General features: G+C 42.5%; 1 protein-coding gene across 1 annotated transcript in view; it reads left to right on the top strand.

The window, feature by feature from the left end:
- Positions 1-13,963, top strand: part of LOC134311748 (desmoglein-2-like protein) — a 35,224-nt gene extending 21,261 nt beyond the window's left edge. Inside the window, exons 9-14 of the mRNA XM_062993410.1 lie at positions 658-800; positions 2,698-2,919; positions 4,018-4,245; positions 6,239-6,366; positions 7,280-7,555; positions 12,562-13,963. Coding sequence (XP_062849480.1) covers positions 658-800; positions 2,698-2,919; positions 4,018-4,245; positions 6,239-6,366; positions 7,280-7,555; positions 12,562-13,536 — 1,972 coding nt within the window. The 3' untranslated portion in view covers positions 13,537-13,963. The remainder of the gene's footprint in view (positions 1-657; positions 801-2,697; positions 2,920-4,017; positions 4,246-6,238; positions 6,367-7,279; positions 7,556-12,561) is intronic.
- Positions 13,964-18,083: the final 4,120 nt, after the last annotated feature.

Here is an 18,083-nt window from a genome sequence, read left to right as displayed (position 1 = left end):
TGCTGCTCACGCCTCTTCCGACCCTCGCGCAGTTCTTAGCGGACTCCATCTTTTCACCAATGCTTACTGCACAGGCGACCAGGGTCCTTACACAGCCTTTGAAGACCCCACCCAGTTAGTCCGGTCAGCCCACCTAGCAGACACAGTGGCCAATTTGTGTCTGCTTCAGGCACTGCCAATTGTGCTCGCTAGATGGCGCCCAGCCGACTGGTGGCAAAGCCGAGATTCGAACCGAGGTGTTCAGAATCTCCACGCTGGTGTGCTAGCGGAATATCCCGCTTCGCCCCTGTTCACTTGTTTTAACCTGTTTGTGTAAGTCTAAAGGAATTTGTGCCTGAGTCAAAAAAAGCATTTATAAGCTCAGGCACTGAGCAAAAAGGCCTGGCTCAAATTCAGTGTTCCAATTCAACTCAAAGGTGTTCAGACTTCTCTTTAGACCAAATTTGTGTACCTGGACATTCAGAAAAGCATCTCCCTTATTAAAAAGATATAATACTCAATAATTAGTATTAGTGTCCACATACTTTTGGTCATATAGTGTTTGTCTGATTTATTTCACTGTCCAACATGATTTGACTGGTTTATAAAACACCCTGATTTAATGTTAGGACTAATTGTTAATAAGCTTTTTTTAAAGGTATTATTTTATCTTTGTAGGTATGTTAAAGGACAAGATTTCGACAACTGGTTGAGCATTGATGAGAAAACAGCCGAGATCAGGCTTAATAAGTATCCGGACCGTGAGTCCACATTCCTGGTCAATGGGACGTATTACGCTAAAATACTCTGCATCACCAATGGTGAGTTTGACGTTAGAGGTCCTCTCTACCCTCAGTATAAATATCAAGGGTCTCAGACATTGTCCTACTGAAATCCCATAAATACAGGTTACCTGTGTGCTTACATTTTCACAGTTATTGGCACCCTTGGAGACCCAGTTCCACCCTGAGCTACAGACACTGTTTTATAGCACTAAGCTCCAGTTGCTGCGTTACCTCTCACGAGTGTGGTAGTTTACCAGCATGTCCACCTGCGCTTTCTTTAACTGGTGAAAGTGGCAATCTGTCGACTTGTTACAATATTTAGGCTTTAGGTTAAAGTTCTTGCAACCCTTTTTACTAATTTTTACATGTGTTGCCAAAAATTGTAGAGGGGACTGTATATAACATCTAAAATTACATGGACGATGAAAAAGGGTGACTGGCAACATATAAAACATGATGCATAAAATGGACACCATAGTACCATAGTAGAGCAGCAGGTAGTGTGGACGCACCAGAGCAATGCCTGCATGTTGTAAATATAAAACCAAATCGTATTTAACATAAAAATAAAGACATAATTGCTATTACAGTTTTACTTCAATGTAGAAACACAATGTATATTTGCAACATACTTTTTACCGGGGTAGTTCAAGTATCCCAGATTGCGTCGCTCAGGTGGCGCAGCGGTAAAGTACGCTAGCTCACCAGAGTTGGGGTTTCGTAAACATAGTATCGAATCTCAGCTCTGCCTTTCCGACTAGGCTGGGCAGCTGCATGAGCAACGATTGGCTGTTGTTCAGGGTTAGGGGTAAGAAAGTCGGATTATAGGTCCTCATAACTGGTGCGACTGCGGCCCCTGCTGGCTGACTGATGCCGCCTGCACAGGGCTGAGGAATAATGCTGATGGGGGTGTGGCCCTCCGTACACAGTGCTCGTCAAGTGTATGAACTCGACTCGTGCAGGTGAAAAATGCAGTATGTACTGACTGTACGTACCAGAGTACGTCAGTTGAGAGGCGTCCTCAGTCAGCGGTGAAGGGTCGAATCAGTATAGAGGACGCAATCAGGGTAATTGGACACGACTAGACTGGGGGAAAAAAGAGGTAAAAAGGAAAAAAGTATCTCAGATTGCATACTTGTGTAACAGGAGATCGGCGGGGTGGGCACAGCTACATGATCATGCCCATCTGCACTGTCATTTACAGTTAGCAGAGGAGGCATGACGGTGCAGATGATTATTGGTTCCTTTTAACTGACAGTCACAGGAGCCTCATTGAGCATTAATTTGCTTCAAGTGAAAGTATTTCTATTTATCCTGGTTTCTCCCTCACTGAGTTACCAGCTCCTCTGTTAGCAACTTTCTTTCTCTCAAAACCATGAGACCAGACTCGATCCGGACAGGTTTTCTGCCGGTGCAGATGCCAACAATCTTTTATTTTTTCCTGGTAACGCCATGTTAAGACCCACACTGAGTGCAGGCTGCAACAGCTGGTGAGGTGGGGTGCGGTGCCGCTTGTGCATTGCCGTCCCCGGCTTGTTCTGGGTTTTTTTTTCTTTGTACTCTTTGGTGGTCGCAGGCGCTCTGAACACCTTGCCATATTATGACAACCAGTTTTCATTCCTGTGCTGTCCCTTTTCTATCCACCTTCTCCGTCGCAGGCTGTGGATGTTTTCCATTATTTTGGCCATTTTTACATGACCTCTTTTGTTTGTGGTTTTGTAGCCGCACTATAGTTCTACCTTGTGTATTTTGTTCATTTTCAATTCTTGCAGGCACTGAGCTGCACAACCCGTCCCATTACAACTTGTTGACATATCTTAACAAGTCTTATTTGGTCAGCATTAGTTCTATAATTAGCCAAAAAAATAAAATGCTTACACCACGTGTACTAATATAATGTATATATTTTTGTATGTCCCATCCGTTTCTGTAGATTTTCCAGCCAAAACTGCGACCGGCACTATTGCAATTCAAGTGGAGGATCATAACGACCACTGTCCCGTCCTGACCAGCCCAAGCCAAACTATATGCGATGGCGACAACGTAGTGTACGTGACGGCTAAAGATGTGGATCATTACCCTAATGCAGAACCTTTTACATTTAAAGTGCTCAGCAATAACACCAAGCAGAAGTGGGACGTTGAGCAAATCAATGGTAACATTAATGTTTAGTACACTGTATTATTATTACTTTGGAATGTGTATTATAATTTGATTATATCTATATGATCTTACACTGACAGTGGGACTGTCATGTAATCTAGGGTTTTTCAGTTTCCGTCTAGTCCACACTTGATCTTGTGCATGACTGGGAGGCGCGTGGGGAGAGAAGGCTGGCCCGTGTGGTCCAGCAGACGAGCTACTGTAGCTCAAATTGCTGAAGAAGTTAATGCTGGTTCTGATAGAAAGGTGTCAGAATACACAGTGCAGCACAGTTTGTTGAGTATGGGGCTGTATAGCCGCAGACCAGTCAGGGTGCCCATGCTGACCCCTGTCCACCATCGAAAGCGTCAACAATGGGCATGTGAGCATCAGAACTGGACCACGGAGCAATGGAAGAAGGTGGCCTGGTCCCTGGTCTGATGAATCATGTTTTCTTTTACATCACGTGGATGGCCGGAGGCAGTGTGATGCTTTGGACAATGTTCTGCTGGGAAACCTTGGGTCCTGCCATCCATGTGGACGTTACTTTGACACGTACCACCTACCTAAGCATTGTTGCAGACCATGTTCACCCTTTCATGGAAACAGTATTCCCTTATGGCTGTGGCCTCTTTCAGTAGGATAATGCGCCCTGGTTCAGGAATGGTTTGAGGAGCACAACAAGTTTGAGGTGTTGACTTGGCCTCCAAATTCCCCAGATCTCAATCCAATCAAGCATCTGTGGGATGTGCTGGACAAACAAGTTCAATCCATGGAGGCCCCACCTCACAACATACAGGAGTTAAAGGATCTGCTGCTGACATCTTGGTCAGATACCACAGCACACCTTCAGGGGTCTAGTGGAGTCCATGCCTCGATGGGTCAGGGCTGTTTTGGCAGCAAATGGGGGACCAACACAATATTAGGAAGGTGGTCATAATGTTAATGTTATACCTGACAAGACAAGTGAAGTTTCCTGCAGCCAGATTTATGTTCCAGAGACTGATGTTCCACAGTGATGAGCTGAATGTTTGAATATCCTACAGCTTTTAATTTATATTAAAGTGCAGTTTGTGAAACTCATGACTGATTCATTTATCGTTCTTTTCAGGAACGACAGTGATTCTGCGCAACCCGAATGTCCCGTGGCCTGGACATTACACAGTGGGTCTAGTAGTGGAGGACCAGCAAGGAAAGTCCTGCGCTCAGAACCTGCAGGTTGTTGTGTGTACCTGCACCAAGGAGCGGCTGTGCAACCCCCAGAGGCTGGTCAACAAAGGCTCTGTATTTGGAGGAATTGGAATATTAGCCATGCTGCTGGGATTGTTGCTTCTCCTATGTGAGTGTCTGCTTTATGTTTTGTATATCACTTAAGACCCAGCTGATCAACTGATTGGCTATGTTGGATGGTCAGTATTAGGGTTTCACTGTCAATTGTGCCAAATCAATGCGGATCATGATCCAGCCGACCCCGCAACCGAAAGGGACAAAGGCAGAGAAAGAAGAAGAAGACTGTCATATCTGTAACGTATATGTGAAAACTTGAGCAAAGCTGCATGATGCTTTTAGTCATAGTTTCTTTAAAATTCTACCTGTTTTATCTGTTTAAAAGTGGAGTGAGAGAAAAAGGTGACACTTATTCTTCAGACCGTTTCGCATGCAAATACAATTATTTTCTAACTTTATTATTCACCAACATTTTAACCAAGACTGTTATGCCAAGTTCACACTACACGATTTTCCAAGTCGTCAGGTCGCTGTACAGTTCACACTACACGACTGGATCTCTTGTAATCAGGAGTCTTTCAAGTCGGTGTGGCTTTCACACTACCTGATCGGCGATCGGGGGTTTCATACTACACCATCTATCACCAACTGGAATCGCAGGCGAGCTTCTCTGGTCTCCCAAACTATGTTTTGTGACGAAAACAAACGTTAGAAGTGACGAGGGGTTTAATGATACCACGTCCAAAAATGCATGTCAGCAAGTACCGAGCGATCAAAGTTTGTGCGGTAATATACAGCGTAAAATCAAGTACAATAAATAAATGAATCTGAGTGGATTGGGCTACATGAACAGCAGGGATTGTTTGTTTTATAGTGAGTTGGAGGTTAATAAATATTTTTTGCAATGCAGCGATGATGTTTTGTAGAGAACGATAAGGTCAGAAATACTGTAAAGCTTGTGTGTGTGCCGATGTATTCTGATATAAACTATACTATGCCCCTGTCCCACCTGTTTACACTCCCTCCTGCATTTCCCCTCACACCGTGTCTTGCGTTCTCATTGGCTGTTCGATATAGCACTCATTGCCAGTCGGGCAACTCAGATCCAGATATTTGACATTCTAGATATATTTCTTCAGAGCCGGCAAATCTACTACCGACCAGTCACCGAGCAAAAATCAGGGCAAAAATCGTGTAGTGTGAACTAGGCATTAGTATGTGTTGCTTTCCTGCACATTTCTAACCTGAAACCTCAGATATTACAGACATGATATGCGCGTAATAATAACCAAGATTAAACTTAGTTTTGTAACTGTAATTAGATAAAGCCGGTTTGGTAAACACAATTTCTAGCACATTGCTTAAAATGCACAGATATTATTTTTAAATCATATTATTAATACTTATTAAAATGTTGTTTTAATACCGGCCATATGTATTATTAATATTGTTGTTGTTATTGCTAATACTATTATAATTATTGCCATTATTTATTTTTATAGCTTTTATTTTTATTATTAGTATATTAGTATAGTATATTATATAGTATAATAAATTACCCACGGACTGGTACCCGGTGGTTGGGGACCTCTGGTTTAGTTCTCACCTCCACCTACAATCCAGTTTGGTTCTTCCCATGTCCAAGTGGGTTTACTTCAGATATTCGGGTTTGTTCCAGCCTCCCAACAAGTCGGTACATGTGAAATATTATCCCTAGGTGAGAATTGGTGAGTGTGTAATGCAATTTACTGGCACCCTGACAGGGTTGGATTCATGCTCTATTAATACTGTAAAACCCAGGCAGATCCCAGACAAGCAGCTGTGATCAAATCAGAACTCTGTATACCCAAAATTATATAAAAAACTGATCATTATCATGAGCATGTCGTGATTAAAAAGGTTTGGCTTCTGAGGGATTTTGTGCCCATGCAGTCAAAAGTAGGCTTGGCCTGGCTCACAATTTACATTTTAACTCACCCCAGAGGTGTTCAGTGAGGTAAAATCAGGACGAGAAATGCACAAAGCGTGCAGTAGCATGTAGCTATTACAATTTCACATCACTGTGCGTGTACTTCAGGCAGTAAAAGTGTTTTATGTGTTCTCAGTGATTCCTCTGCTGCTGCTGTTCTGTATGTGTGGAGGAGCTGCAGGAGTCGGTGCTTTCAAGGCTTTTCCCTTCGACCATAAACAGCAGCTCATAACCTACCACACTGAAGGCCAAGGAGAGGATAAGGTAGTGTGTGGAGCATATACAGTATATAACAATATATATATATATTGTTATATTTTTCTCTGCTTTTTCTCCCCTTTAGCGCGTCCAATTGCCCGATTGCGTCATGCTTCCTCTCCACCAATGCCGATCCACGCTCTGATTGACGAGAACTAAGCGAACCCATGCCCCCTCCGACATGTGGGCAGCAGCCGTATGCATCTTATCACCTACACTTTGACGAGTGCAATGCGGATCAGCATTGTGTACGGAGAGACACACCCTGATCAGCACTCTTTTCTCATCTCTGTGCAGGCACCATCAATCAGCCAGCAGAGGTCGTAATTGCATTACTTATGATAGAGTCCCTGTCTGGCTTTTTTTAATATTCCACCTCTGTCTGAACAACAGGCCAATCGTTGTTCATGTGGCCGCTCAGCCCAGACGGCAGGCAGAGCTGAGACTCAATACGATGTATTTGAGATCCCAGCTCTGGTTCCAGCATGTGTTTTTACCGCTGCGCCATTTGAGCGGCGCCGACTGCATCTTTTCACCTGAACGAGGCGAGTTCATATGTGGATCAGCTTTGCTTACAGAGAGCCCCACCCTGATCACATTATCCCTCGTCTCTGTGCAGGGGCTATCAATCAGCCTATCCCCTATGCCACCCTCCCTGAACAACAGCCAATCATTGTTCGTATTGGCGCCCAGCCTGAGAACTGATCAGAACTGAAATTTAAACCAGCGAGTACAAGATGTCAGCTCTGGTGTGCTAGCGTGTTTTAACCGTTTTACCAGCATTCATTTTTAAATTATTTATTTTGTTCATAAACGTTTAGATAACTGTCGCTGACAGAATACCTTAAGATTACGTTTACAGTCTGCAAGTTTTGTGTTTTAGTCCAGACTAACTAACTGTGTTCCTATGCCTGTGCAGTCATTAGGAGCGCTGCAGTTTGCTGAACATAAAGACCTTCTGGGCAGTGGAAAATGGGACAGTGCGTGGGAATCTCGAGAAGATGTCATAAAAAAGTCGGGATGGGAAACTCAAGAGTACCAGAAAAAGGAAAACCATGGCTTTGGGGGAATGTATGGCGGCGAATACGTTCATGGTGAGCACGGCGGCACTTTAATCGGGGGACATTCTGAATTCTGGAATCAAAACGACGGGCTTGCGCTGTCCGAGGCCTTCCTAGGAAGCTACTACTCAAAGGTTGGTACATTTTCTACATCTGTACACAGGACACATGCAGAATACAAAATTATACCATGTCATATATTAGTATGGGTGTGTTCAGGGCTCACAACGACTCTGACCAGAATAAAGCAGTGGTAAAACATTAAAATGAAATGATGAATGATGAAATTTACAGTTGTGTCTTTTAGGTTTTTATTAAACCAGCAAGCTTTTGTGAAATAATCACAATTTTCCAAACAAATCTCAGACAAGGTGTATTTTCTTAATTCTCGGAAACAAAGGAGCATTAACAGAGTCGGCAGGAAACTCCCGGACGGTTGGAAACTCTACTTGAGTACAGCATAGCTGTGTGTGTCTGTGTGTGGGGGAGTGCTCCTGTGTAAAAGAAAACAATAGAGCTGTGGAGTGGACTTCAACCGGCTATTACATGTGGTGTGGAAAGCTCAAAATGCCTATAAAATTATTATAATTCTAAAATCATTCTCCAAAACACAACAGTGTTTTAAGTTTTAGACTTCTTTAGGATTTCTTCTAAGCGAGTTAAGAACGATGCTGGTGAACTGTGGTGTTGGAGGATTAAGAGAGGGAAGGGAAGTTCAGCAGTGGAATTTCTTTGTGTCAGACAATACAAAGATGACTAACCTCTCAGCTCATGGGAAATTCCATCATTCACCAGTGCTGTAACAAATATAAAGTCTTCTGTCTTAAGTTCATTCAACTATAAAAATAAAAGCATTTTATTCAGCAATGAAAAAACACAAAGAATTAACAATAACACCAAAATGTTTCCCTTCAGAGTATTCGAGTATTTGTAGACAAGGTTTGGCTCTCTTTAAAACTTGTATGCCCCATTATGTATCAGTAAAGTACACTATATGGCCAAAAGTATTTAGACACCTGACCATGAGCTTATTGGGCATCTAACATTAAAAACAAATCACCTGTATGTAGGTGAAGGGGCATCCCAATACTTTTGTCTAGTAAGTCTTTTGTCTTGTTGATTTTTGCAAATCAGCCTATAAAACACCTTAAAAATGAAAATATTCTGAGTTGTAAAAGAGTATTTACCTTTACACGTATATCATTATATATATATACAGGGGTTGTACAAAATAACTGAAACACCTGTCATTTTAGTGTGGGAGGTTTCATGGCTAAATTGGACCAGTCTGGTGGCCAATCTTCATTAATTGCACATTGCACCAGTAAGAGCAGAGTGTGAAGGTTCAATTAGCAGGGTAAGAGCACAGTTTTGCTCAAAATATTGCAATGCACACAACATTATGGGTGACATACCAGAGTTCAAAAGAGGACAAATTGTTGGTGGACGTCTTGCTGGCGCATCTGTGACCAAGACAGCAAGTCTTTGTGATGTATCAAGAGCCACGGTATCCAGGGTAATGTCAGCATACCACCAAGAAGGACAAACCACATCCAACAGGATTAACTGTGGACGCAAGAGGAAGCTGTCTGAAAGGGATGTTCGGGTGCTAACCCGGATTGTATCCAAAAAACATAAAACCACGGCTGCCCAAATCACGGCAGAATTAAATGTGCACCTCAACTCTCCTGTTTCCACCAGAACTGTCCGTCGGGAGCTCCACAGGGTCAATATACACGGCCGGGCTGCTATAGCCAAACCTTTGGTCACTCGTGCCAATGCCAAACGTCGGTTTCAATGGTGCAAGGAGCGCAAATCTTGGGCTGTGGACAATGTGAAACATGTATTGTTCTCTGATGAGTCCACCTTTACTGTTTTCCCCACATCCGGGAGAGTTACGGTGCATCCAATGGCGGTGCCGTGTATCAGGATAACAATGCACCAATACACACAGCAAGACTGGTGAAAGATTGGTTTGATGAACATGAAAGTGAAGTTGAACATCTCCCATGGCCTGCACAGTCACCAGATCTAAATATTATTGAGCCACTTTGGGGTGTTTTGGAGAAGCGAGTCAGGAAACGTTTTCCTCCACCAGCATCACGTAGTGACCTGGCCACTATCCTGCAAGAAGAATGGCTTAAAATCCCTCTGACCACTGTGCAGGACTTGTATATGTCATTTCCAAGACGAATTGACGCTGTATTGGCCGCAAAAGGAGGCCCTACACCATACTAATAAATTATTGTGGTCTAAAACCAGGTGTTTCAGTTATTTTGTCCAACCCCTGTAGATATATATACGTATATATACACGTATATATTCGTAAATAGTATATATACACGTATATCTTGCGTGTATATAATCTTATAGTTTGTATAATTTTGTGGGGTTTTTTGTGTTTAATGTTTAATGTATACATTGCTTGTACACTGTATTATTACTAGAGAGATACCATCAGCCGGAAACAAATTCCTTGTGTGTATCCACATACTTGGTCAATAAATCTGATTCTGATTTTGATTCTGATTCTGATACACACAGTGAGGAGGATGGTTAGGAGACAAAGTTCACTGAGATTTGCAATAAATTAAAGCCTTTTGGGGTCACCAAGCTTCTACATCTACACACCAACAAACTATTTAAAAGGTGTGCCAGAAAAAGGACCTCAAACCTAAGAGATGTATAGAAGACAACCTTAATCCTACTGTTATAAGATAAGGACATAATCCCCACTGTTAGATATGGTGGAAGATCTGTGAGATTTTGCGACTGCTTCTTATTAAAGGTCTGGGTACCTTTTAGGATTATTGGCATCATGGATATCATAAAGTACCAGATTTTTTTAAAGTAAAAACATCTTGTTGTCTCAGCCACGATTCTAAATGTGATCTGGATTCTCTAGCAGGACACAAATCCAAACACGTTTTAGGTAATGCACAAAAAGGGTGGATAAAAAACCTTGAACCACCTGCTTTTATCTCCTTTTTATGAATGTTTACAGAAAGATTAGTGAACCTTATACAAGCTTGTAAAGCAAGATTCTTTGTTTGTTTAATGAAGCTGTTTTCGTGTCAACTGGCAAGATAAACTAGTTTCGTTTGAATCAAAGTGTCAAACCTTCTGTCAAACATTGTATAACCAGAGAAATCTTCTACATCAACACAACACAGCAGTACGTAAGTACACTGTGTGGACAAAAGTGTTGTGACACCACGTTTAATTTTTGAATTCTTGTCCTTCAGCCACAACCATTGCTAAAAGGTGTAATTATATAAAGAAAATGATATGCTTCTGACATAAGGGGAGGCTTTTTCCTGTTCCAGCATGATTGTACCCATGTGCACAAAACAAGCTCTATAAAGACATGAAGTAAATCTCAGTTTAAAGAAACTACAGTGTTGGCGCCCAGTTTGAAACTCTCGGCATTGCCACCGGTCGGCTGGGCGCCATCTAGCGGGCATAATTGGCAGTGCCTGCAGCAGACACGTTTCTGCTAGGGCGGGATGACCGGACTATGTGGGTGTGGTCTTCAAATGCTGTGTAAGGACCCTGATTGGCAGATAGAGATGCGCCTGTGCAGAATGCATGGGTAAAAAAGGGTTCCGCTAAGGACTGCGCACGGGTCGGAGGAGGCGTGAGCAGCAATATACCCACCCCGACTGCAATCAGGGATCCACAGCAGCGGAAGATAAATTGACTGCTGAATTGAGAGATAATGGGAGAAAATGCATAAATAAATAGAAAATAAAGAAACTCCAGTGTCCTGCACAGAGCCCAGACCTCAGCACCACTGAACAGCTCTGGAATGAACTGGAACATCAATTAAGGCTTTCTCAACCACCATCAGTGCCCAGCCAAACAAATGCTGCGACCTTTTGACTAAATGGGCACAAATCCGCACAGACATAGGTCAAACTCTTGTAAAAAGCCTTCTCAGAAGGGTGGCTGATGTTATAGCCTAATAGATCACATAGAGGTGATGACATTTAAATGCAGTTTGTTTTTGAGATGGGACGTCCAACAAGCTCATGGTCAGGTGTCCAAATACTTTTGGCTATATAGTAAACCTCTACTTGTGTGCTTAATATCAACCAATTTTGATTTAATTTAGTGCATGCTAAAGAATTCTCTCAAATCTATTTTTCTTGTTCAACGTAAACCCAGTTTAAAAAATCTTTAAGCTTTTTAAAATCATTTAAATATTTTATCCAGAAATAATTAATTTTTTTTTATTTAAAAATAGGTTCAAATTCAAACTTTTTTAGCATTTAGCGGACGTTTTTTTATCCAATATGATCAAGAAGTATGACCAGATACAGTTTAAGCACTTGAGGGTCAAAGGCCTTGCTCAGGGGTTCAACAGTAGTGACTAGGCGGTGCTTGGTTTACGGAATTCATGTTTGTCTTGAGCTCCGCCTCTGTGCTTTATTAGCAAATCACTGAGCAGTTGTGTTCTACATCACGACAATATACATGATACTCAATTTTAAATGACCCTTGATTTGCCTGTTATGGTCCGGTATTCAAAAAAGTCAAGTGGTTCCCTTTAAGATGGCATAATGGCATAAGAATTAGCATGGCACACTCTGGGTCTGTTCGAAACCTACTGTTCTCTCTACATAGACGCATTTTACGCCATCCTACGCTTCATTCTGAGTGATAATCTGACTGAATAACAGGGGAGCGTCTAATGCTTCCTTAGCAGTGAAGGCAATCCCAGCATTCAGTGCAGCACAACCTTTCTTACAAAAATGACAAACATGGTGGATGAAGTTCTTTTCAAATGTAAATAAATTCTCATTGACTTTTAATTTGTATAAAGGTGTACAACTGTCGTTTATTTGTAAATTTGGGCTCATCAGGGACAGTCTAACAGTTTTTGGTACACGGAGGGAGATGTTAGCTGGAATGTTGGCAGGTTGTGTTGCCTTAGCCCATTGAATGGAATGGGCTGAGGCTAACTGTGTTAGCTTAGTAAGCTAAAACTGCAGTGACGTAGTGAAGTAGTGTGTCTAAATAACCTGTCTCATAAGTTGATGTCTTATTAGAATCCTCTCTACTGAGGCAGCTGCCCAGGTAGGTATTAGGCATCAAGGCGGCTCACTAACAGACCCTCTGACATCCTGTTTTATTGCAGAAGGTGGCATACATGAAGCAGCAGCAAGCTGAAGACGACTTATTGTTGCAGTACGAGTATGAAGGCCGTAACTCTCCCTCAGGCACCTTGGAGAACATTTGTGACGACATGCAGGAGGAGGAAAACAGCCTGGCCTTCCTCGACGACCTCGGGCCTCAGTTCAAGACGCTGGCCAAGCTCTGCTCCGGCTCCAGCTTTGACCATGAAGTCAAATCCACCTCTGAGCTTTCACAAACGGTCTCATCCGGCTATCGAGAGGGGGTTAAAGCAGAAGGTGTGGCCAAAAGCTCCGCCTCCATCTCAGCTTCTGCCTCCGGCTCCGCGTCCACCACCCAGATAACTACTGCAGACTACGGACAGACCAGCAGCGGCGCATCATCATCAGGCTCCCATATGCAAACCCTGCTTCTTCAGCAGCCGACCGTCTACCTTTCCTCCGCCCCGGTGTACATGGTAGAGCCGCAGCCTCAACCCACTCTGCTCCTGGCGACCGGACCAATGCTGGGCCTCCAGGAGAGCAACGTGATCCTGTTGGAAAACGCTGGCACCAACATGGCAATCACAGACCAGAACACCCTTCGTAGGCTGGGCCTACAGCATGGACAGACCAACTTACAGGTGGTGCAGGGCGGCTCAGCCTCGTTGCAGGGCATCTCCGGTGTCTCTCAGGCTCAGGGTGGCATCTCCAGCAGCGTTCGGATTGTCAAGAGCGACCGAGTGCAGAACGTCGAGCCGGTTCAGGTCGTTCACAGCTCCTCACACTCCAGCATCAGCAAGGGTCAGAGCATGCAGACCGGCGAGCAACGCGGAGGCTTTCCTACATTAGGGGACGCATCAGGGATATCTGGCACCCTCACCCTGATGCAGCACGATGTGCCACAGATTACTGTGCCACCTGATGGCACTCACCAAATGGTGCGAGAGGAGATAATTTCTGTGGTTGAGAAAAGCTTCCAGTCCACTTCTGCGACCTAATGTAACCCCAAACTCACATGCTACATGCATACAGCAATTTTCATGAAGTCAACAACAACAAATATTTCTTAAAAGCTACATTTTTGTAATTGGTCAGAAGGGGTTATTGGATGGCAAGAACGGTGCAACGATAACTGACCATCATTGGTCAACTGTTTAATACTAAACATATCAGTGGGTTTCATGCCATGTCAAAAAGGCTTAGAGCGACAGTCATGTAGAACAGCAACATGAACATAAATGGCATGACCAGAGCTAGCGTTCAGTATTTTATACAGTCAGAAGCTAGCAGTCTGTTAAAGCTAAATGCACTAATTAAATAGATGTTAAATTTTAAATAAAACAAAAAGAAATGTGTTAGTATTATATGATCAGCACTCGCCTTCCTTTACACCGATCAGCCATAACATTAAAACTGTTCATTTTATCAGCTCCACTTACCATATAGAAGCACTTTGTAGTTCTACAATTACTGACTGTAGTCCACCCTGTTTTTTAATGGTCAGGACCCCCATGAGACCACCACAGAGCAGGTATTATTTAGGTGGTGGATCATTCTCAGCACTGCAGTGACACTGGCATGGTGGTGGAGTTTGTTGGAGTTTTTAAATACCGTGTCCACTCACTGTCCACTCTATTAGACACTCCTACCTAGTTGGTCCACCATGTAGATGTAAAGTCAGAGACGATCGCTCACCTATAGATGCTGTTTGAGTTGGTCATCTTCAAGACTTTTATCAATGGTTACAGGTTGCTGCCCACGGGGCGCTGTTGGCTGGATATTTTTGGTAGGTGGACTATTCTCAGTCCAGCAGTGATAGTGAGGTGTTTAAAAACTCCAGCAGCGCTGCTGTGTCTGATCCACTCATACCAGCACAACACACACTAACACACCACCACCATGTCAGTGTAATTTCAGTGCTGAGAATGATCCACCACCTAAATAATACCTGCTCTGTGGTGGTCCTGTGGGGGTCCTGACCATTGAAGAACAGGGTGAAAAGGGGGCTTACAAAGTATGCAGAGAAACAGATGAATTACAGTCAGTAGTTGTAGAACTACAAAGTGCTTCTATATGGTAAGTGGAGCTGATAAAATGGACAGTGAGTGTGGAAACAAGGAGGTGGTTTTAATGTTATGGCTGATCGGTGTGTATTGGAGCACAAGGTTAAATATCCAGTGAAATTTATTGAAAGAGAATTTTATGAGTTATTTATGATAATTTTTACATGTAGTTTATTTACCAGCGACTTTATGGTAATGATAGATTCACTGTCCATCAGGCGTTCAAAGTCCATTATGACACAATTCTTTCAACTTTTTTGGTGGTTTTTCATAATCTGTTAATTAGTAACACCCCTTCTCCCAGCATGTACCATGTTACCCACCTTCTACTAAATAATGTCAATAAAAAAATATTTTATTCTGTTCAGCTCAGTTTTATTGTATGTATCGTAAAGCAAACAGAACAAAGCTGCTTTACATTAAACCAGGTTGACACTCTTCTATGAGTGGCTTAGGGAGACCATGCGCAGGTTTCAGATAGGCATGAACATCATACAGCACAATTAACTGACCCTACAGCGAGGAGGCCAATGAACCCAGTATTTAAAGAGCTCTCCCAGCAAGCTGCGGTGAATTGACACTGATGAGGTGCAGAGACTGCCTGATTATCTGCACCGGTCATAATGGCATGGTATGTGGGTATGATTCTGTAACCCATCAGAGAAACCAGTAACACTGGGGAACAGTGGGACTTGTGTACAGATGGATGACACCCTGGACAATTAAAAACGTTGGAGAAGCAGTGCTCTCCGGGAATGTTATTAAAACACCAGTTTAGGGAATGTAGTTTTTTAATAGTGGTGTTTCATATCTCTAGACCTCTATATGTGTGTGGCCAAAATGGATTCAGATTAATGAGCTTTCTAACTGAATGTATTTGGGACACAGCCACCAGTACTTTCTGGCCCAACCTTATAGGCACACACTTATTACAGAACTAACTTTGGCTAGGCTTTTAATTTCCTCTAATTCAGTATTATTGTAGAATTAGATCATGTTGTTAATTTAGGGTTTTTGTTTTTAAGAAAACTACTCACTGTCTTTATATTTTGTGTTACTGTGTGATTTGTTTATATTGCTTGATGATCTGTCTGACTGCTGTAATTCTGACCGAGTACAATGTTTACCTGAAACGTTAATTGTGTTTATTGTGTAAAAAGGATTTACATTCACTCCACTCTGTAAATCATAAATGCTCCTAAATCACATCAAGAGATCACAGAGGTGCTTAGATCAATACAAACGCCCAGCGGTTTGTTCTCCTGAAAGAATATTGCTTCGGGTTCCCTCCAAAGTGGTCTCCTAAGATAATCATCACCTTTAACCTGACTATGTTGTGCCTTATAAACACCAAACATGCAGCTTTATCATTTACTTTCAGACCTAAATGCTAATACTAATAATAAATTGAGAAGGTTTGTTGTTGGTGCAGGTTAATCCTTTCTATGAACTTGAAAAACAAATAATAAACTTCCTAATTTGTATTAAATCTGGCTGCTCTGTGTGGTTTTATTTATTTATTCTTGGTTGCATTTTGTTTAACCTTTCTGCTGACAAACTGATGCTACCACCAGTGTATTTTACAGTGGTGTAAACTCACTCACTCACTTTCTTAACCGCTTATCCAATTGGGGGGGGGGGGGGGGGGGGGGGTGCTGGAGCCTATCTCAGCTTTTTAATGTACGCAAGGCACACAGTAACACCCTGATCGGGGCGCCACTCCATCGCAGGGCAGACACACATACACACACCCATTCACTTATAGGGCAATTCAGTGTCTCCAAATAACCTGACTGCATGCTTTTGGACTGTGGGAGGAAACCGGAGCTCCCAGAGGAATCCCACGCAGACACGGGGAGAACATGCAAACTCCACATAGAAAGGACCCAGATCGCCCCGCCTGGGGATCGAACCCATCGTGCAGCCCGTGGTGTTAACTGTTATTTTTTTATGTTTGGTTCAGTTTTTCCCATGCATAATGCTTTAACTGTGTGAAAATATTCTTAAGTTTAATGAAACAATTTGGGTAAATTGTGATTACAGATATGTTTTTTTATTAAACATTGTTTAAGACGCAGTCTTGGTTCAATAGTTTTACTAAAATAGAAATCGAATTCCAAATATATATTTTAATTTAATTTATTTTCTGGTACAGTCTTTACACCAAATGCTTTGTATTCGAGGTGGTGACCAGTATTGAGGGCTGACAAGTGCACCTCTGAATAGCTCGGCTATTTGGCCATCACACCCCCTCTTTCCCAGCCAATCACGTCTGTGTAGCCTCCACTTTTTTGTGGCTATAATGACATTTACTCTTGAAGGGCTTTCCAAAACATTTTGGACTGCGTTTTTAATGATTTGTGCGGTTTAATCATAAGATTGTTGGTGAGGTCGGACACTGAGCGAGAAGGTCTTGCAATTAACATTTTAGTTTAGTCCCAAAAGTGTTATATAGGCTTGATGTTGAGGTCAGTGTTCAGTGCAGGCCACTGCCACACCGTCTATTTCTTTATGGGACTTAGGGCAGCACGGTGGCTTGGTGGGCAGCACTGTCCCCTCCTGGGTTCGATCCCCAGGTGGAGCGGTCCGGGTCCTTTCTGTGTGGAGTTTGCATGTTCTCCCTGTGTCTGTGTGGGTTTCCCCTGGGAGCTCCGGTTTCCTCCCACAGTCCAAAGACGTGCAAGTGAGGTGAACTGGAGATATAAAATTGTCCATGACTGTGTTTGACATTGAACTTGTGAACTAATGAGTAACTACCGTCCCTGTCATGAATCTTACCAAAGTGTGTAAAACAATCCACTATGATACACTACATAAGGTACGTGGACACTTAACCATGAGCGTGTTGGACATACAATTCCAAACCAGGGGTATAATACGGTGGCCGAGAAGTGCAAAACAAATTAACATTTTAGAAAACAAAATTACAAAAAAACAAAAACTAATTTACAACAAATACAAAAACAAATTTACAAGAGCTGAAACACTTTTACCAAAAAACACTTTTCTCAGGGGTGAAGTGAACGTAGTTTGTGATGGTAACGCTAAACAATGCTTTGTCTAGTTTGTGGAAATCATTTACTCCAGTTGACCCACTTTTGTTTTTCTTGTGGGAAGTTCTTAGATAGTTTGTGCAGATGTTTAGACGTGGCCTGTGCATCTCTATCTACCGTCCGCTCTTCTAAACATCTAAAGTATTCTCACAAGAAAAACAAAAGCGGCCAACTAGCTGAAATAATTAACACAAAATGGACAAAACATTGTTTATTAGAGACGGAACATTTGATACCGAGGCTTTGAAGCTTGTTTGACTTTTGTAACACTGGACTTGTATTAAACCAGCAGGAATGTGCGGGACTGATGAAGCTTTGGTGCTGTGTTTTATCTCACTGACTATATAAGAGACAGTCAAACTAGGGTTACCAACCATCCCGTAAAATACAGAATTGTTCTTTATTTGGAGACTAAACGTGGTGTTCCGT

This window comes from Trichomycterus rosablanca, chromosome 4 (genome assembly GCF_030014385.1).
Source record: "Trichomycterus rosablanca isolate fTriRos1 chromosome 4, fTriRos1.hap1, whole genome shotgun sequence".
NCBI lineage: Eukaryota > Metazoa > Chordata > Actinopteri > Siluriformes > Trichomycteridae > Trichomycterus > Trichomycterus rosablanca.
This window is presented reverse-complemented; position numbering and strand designations above follow the sequence as displayed.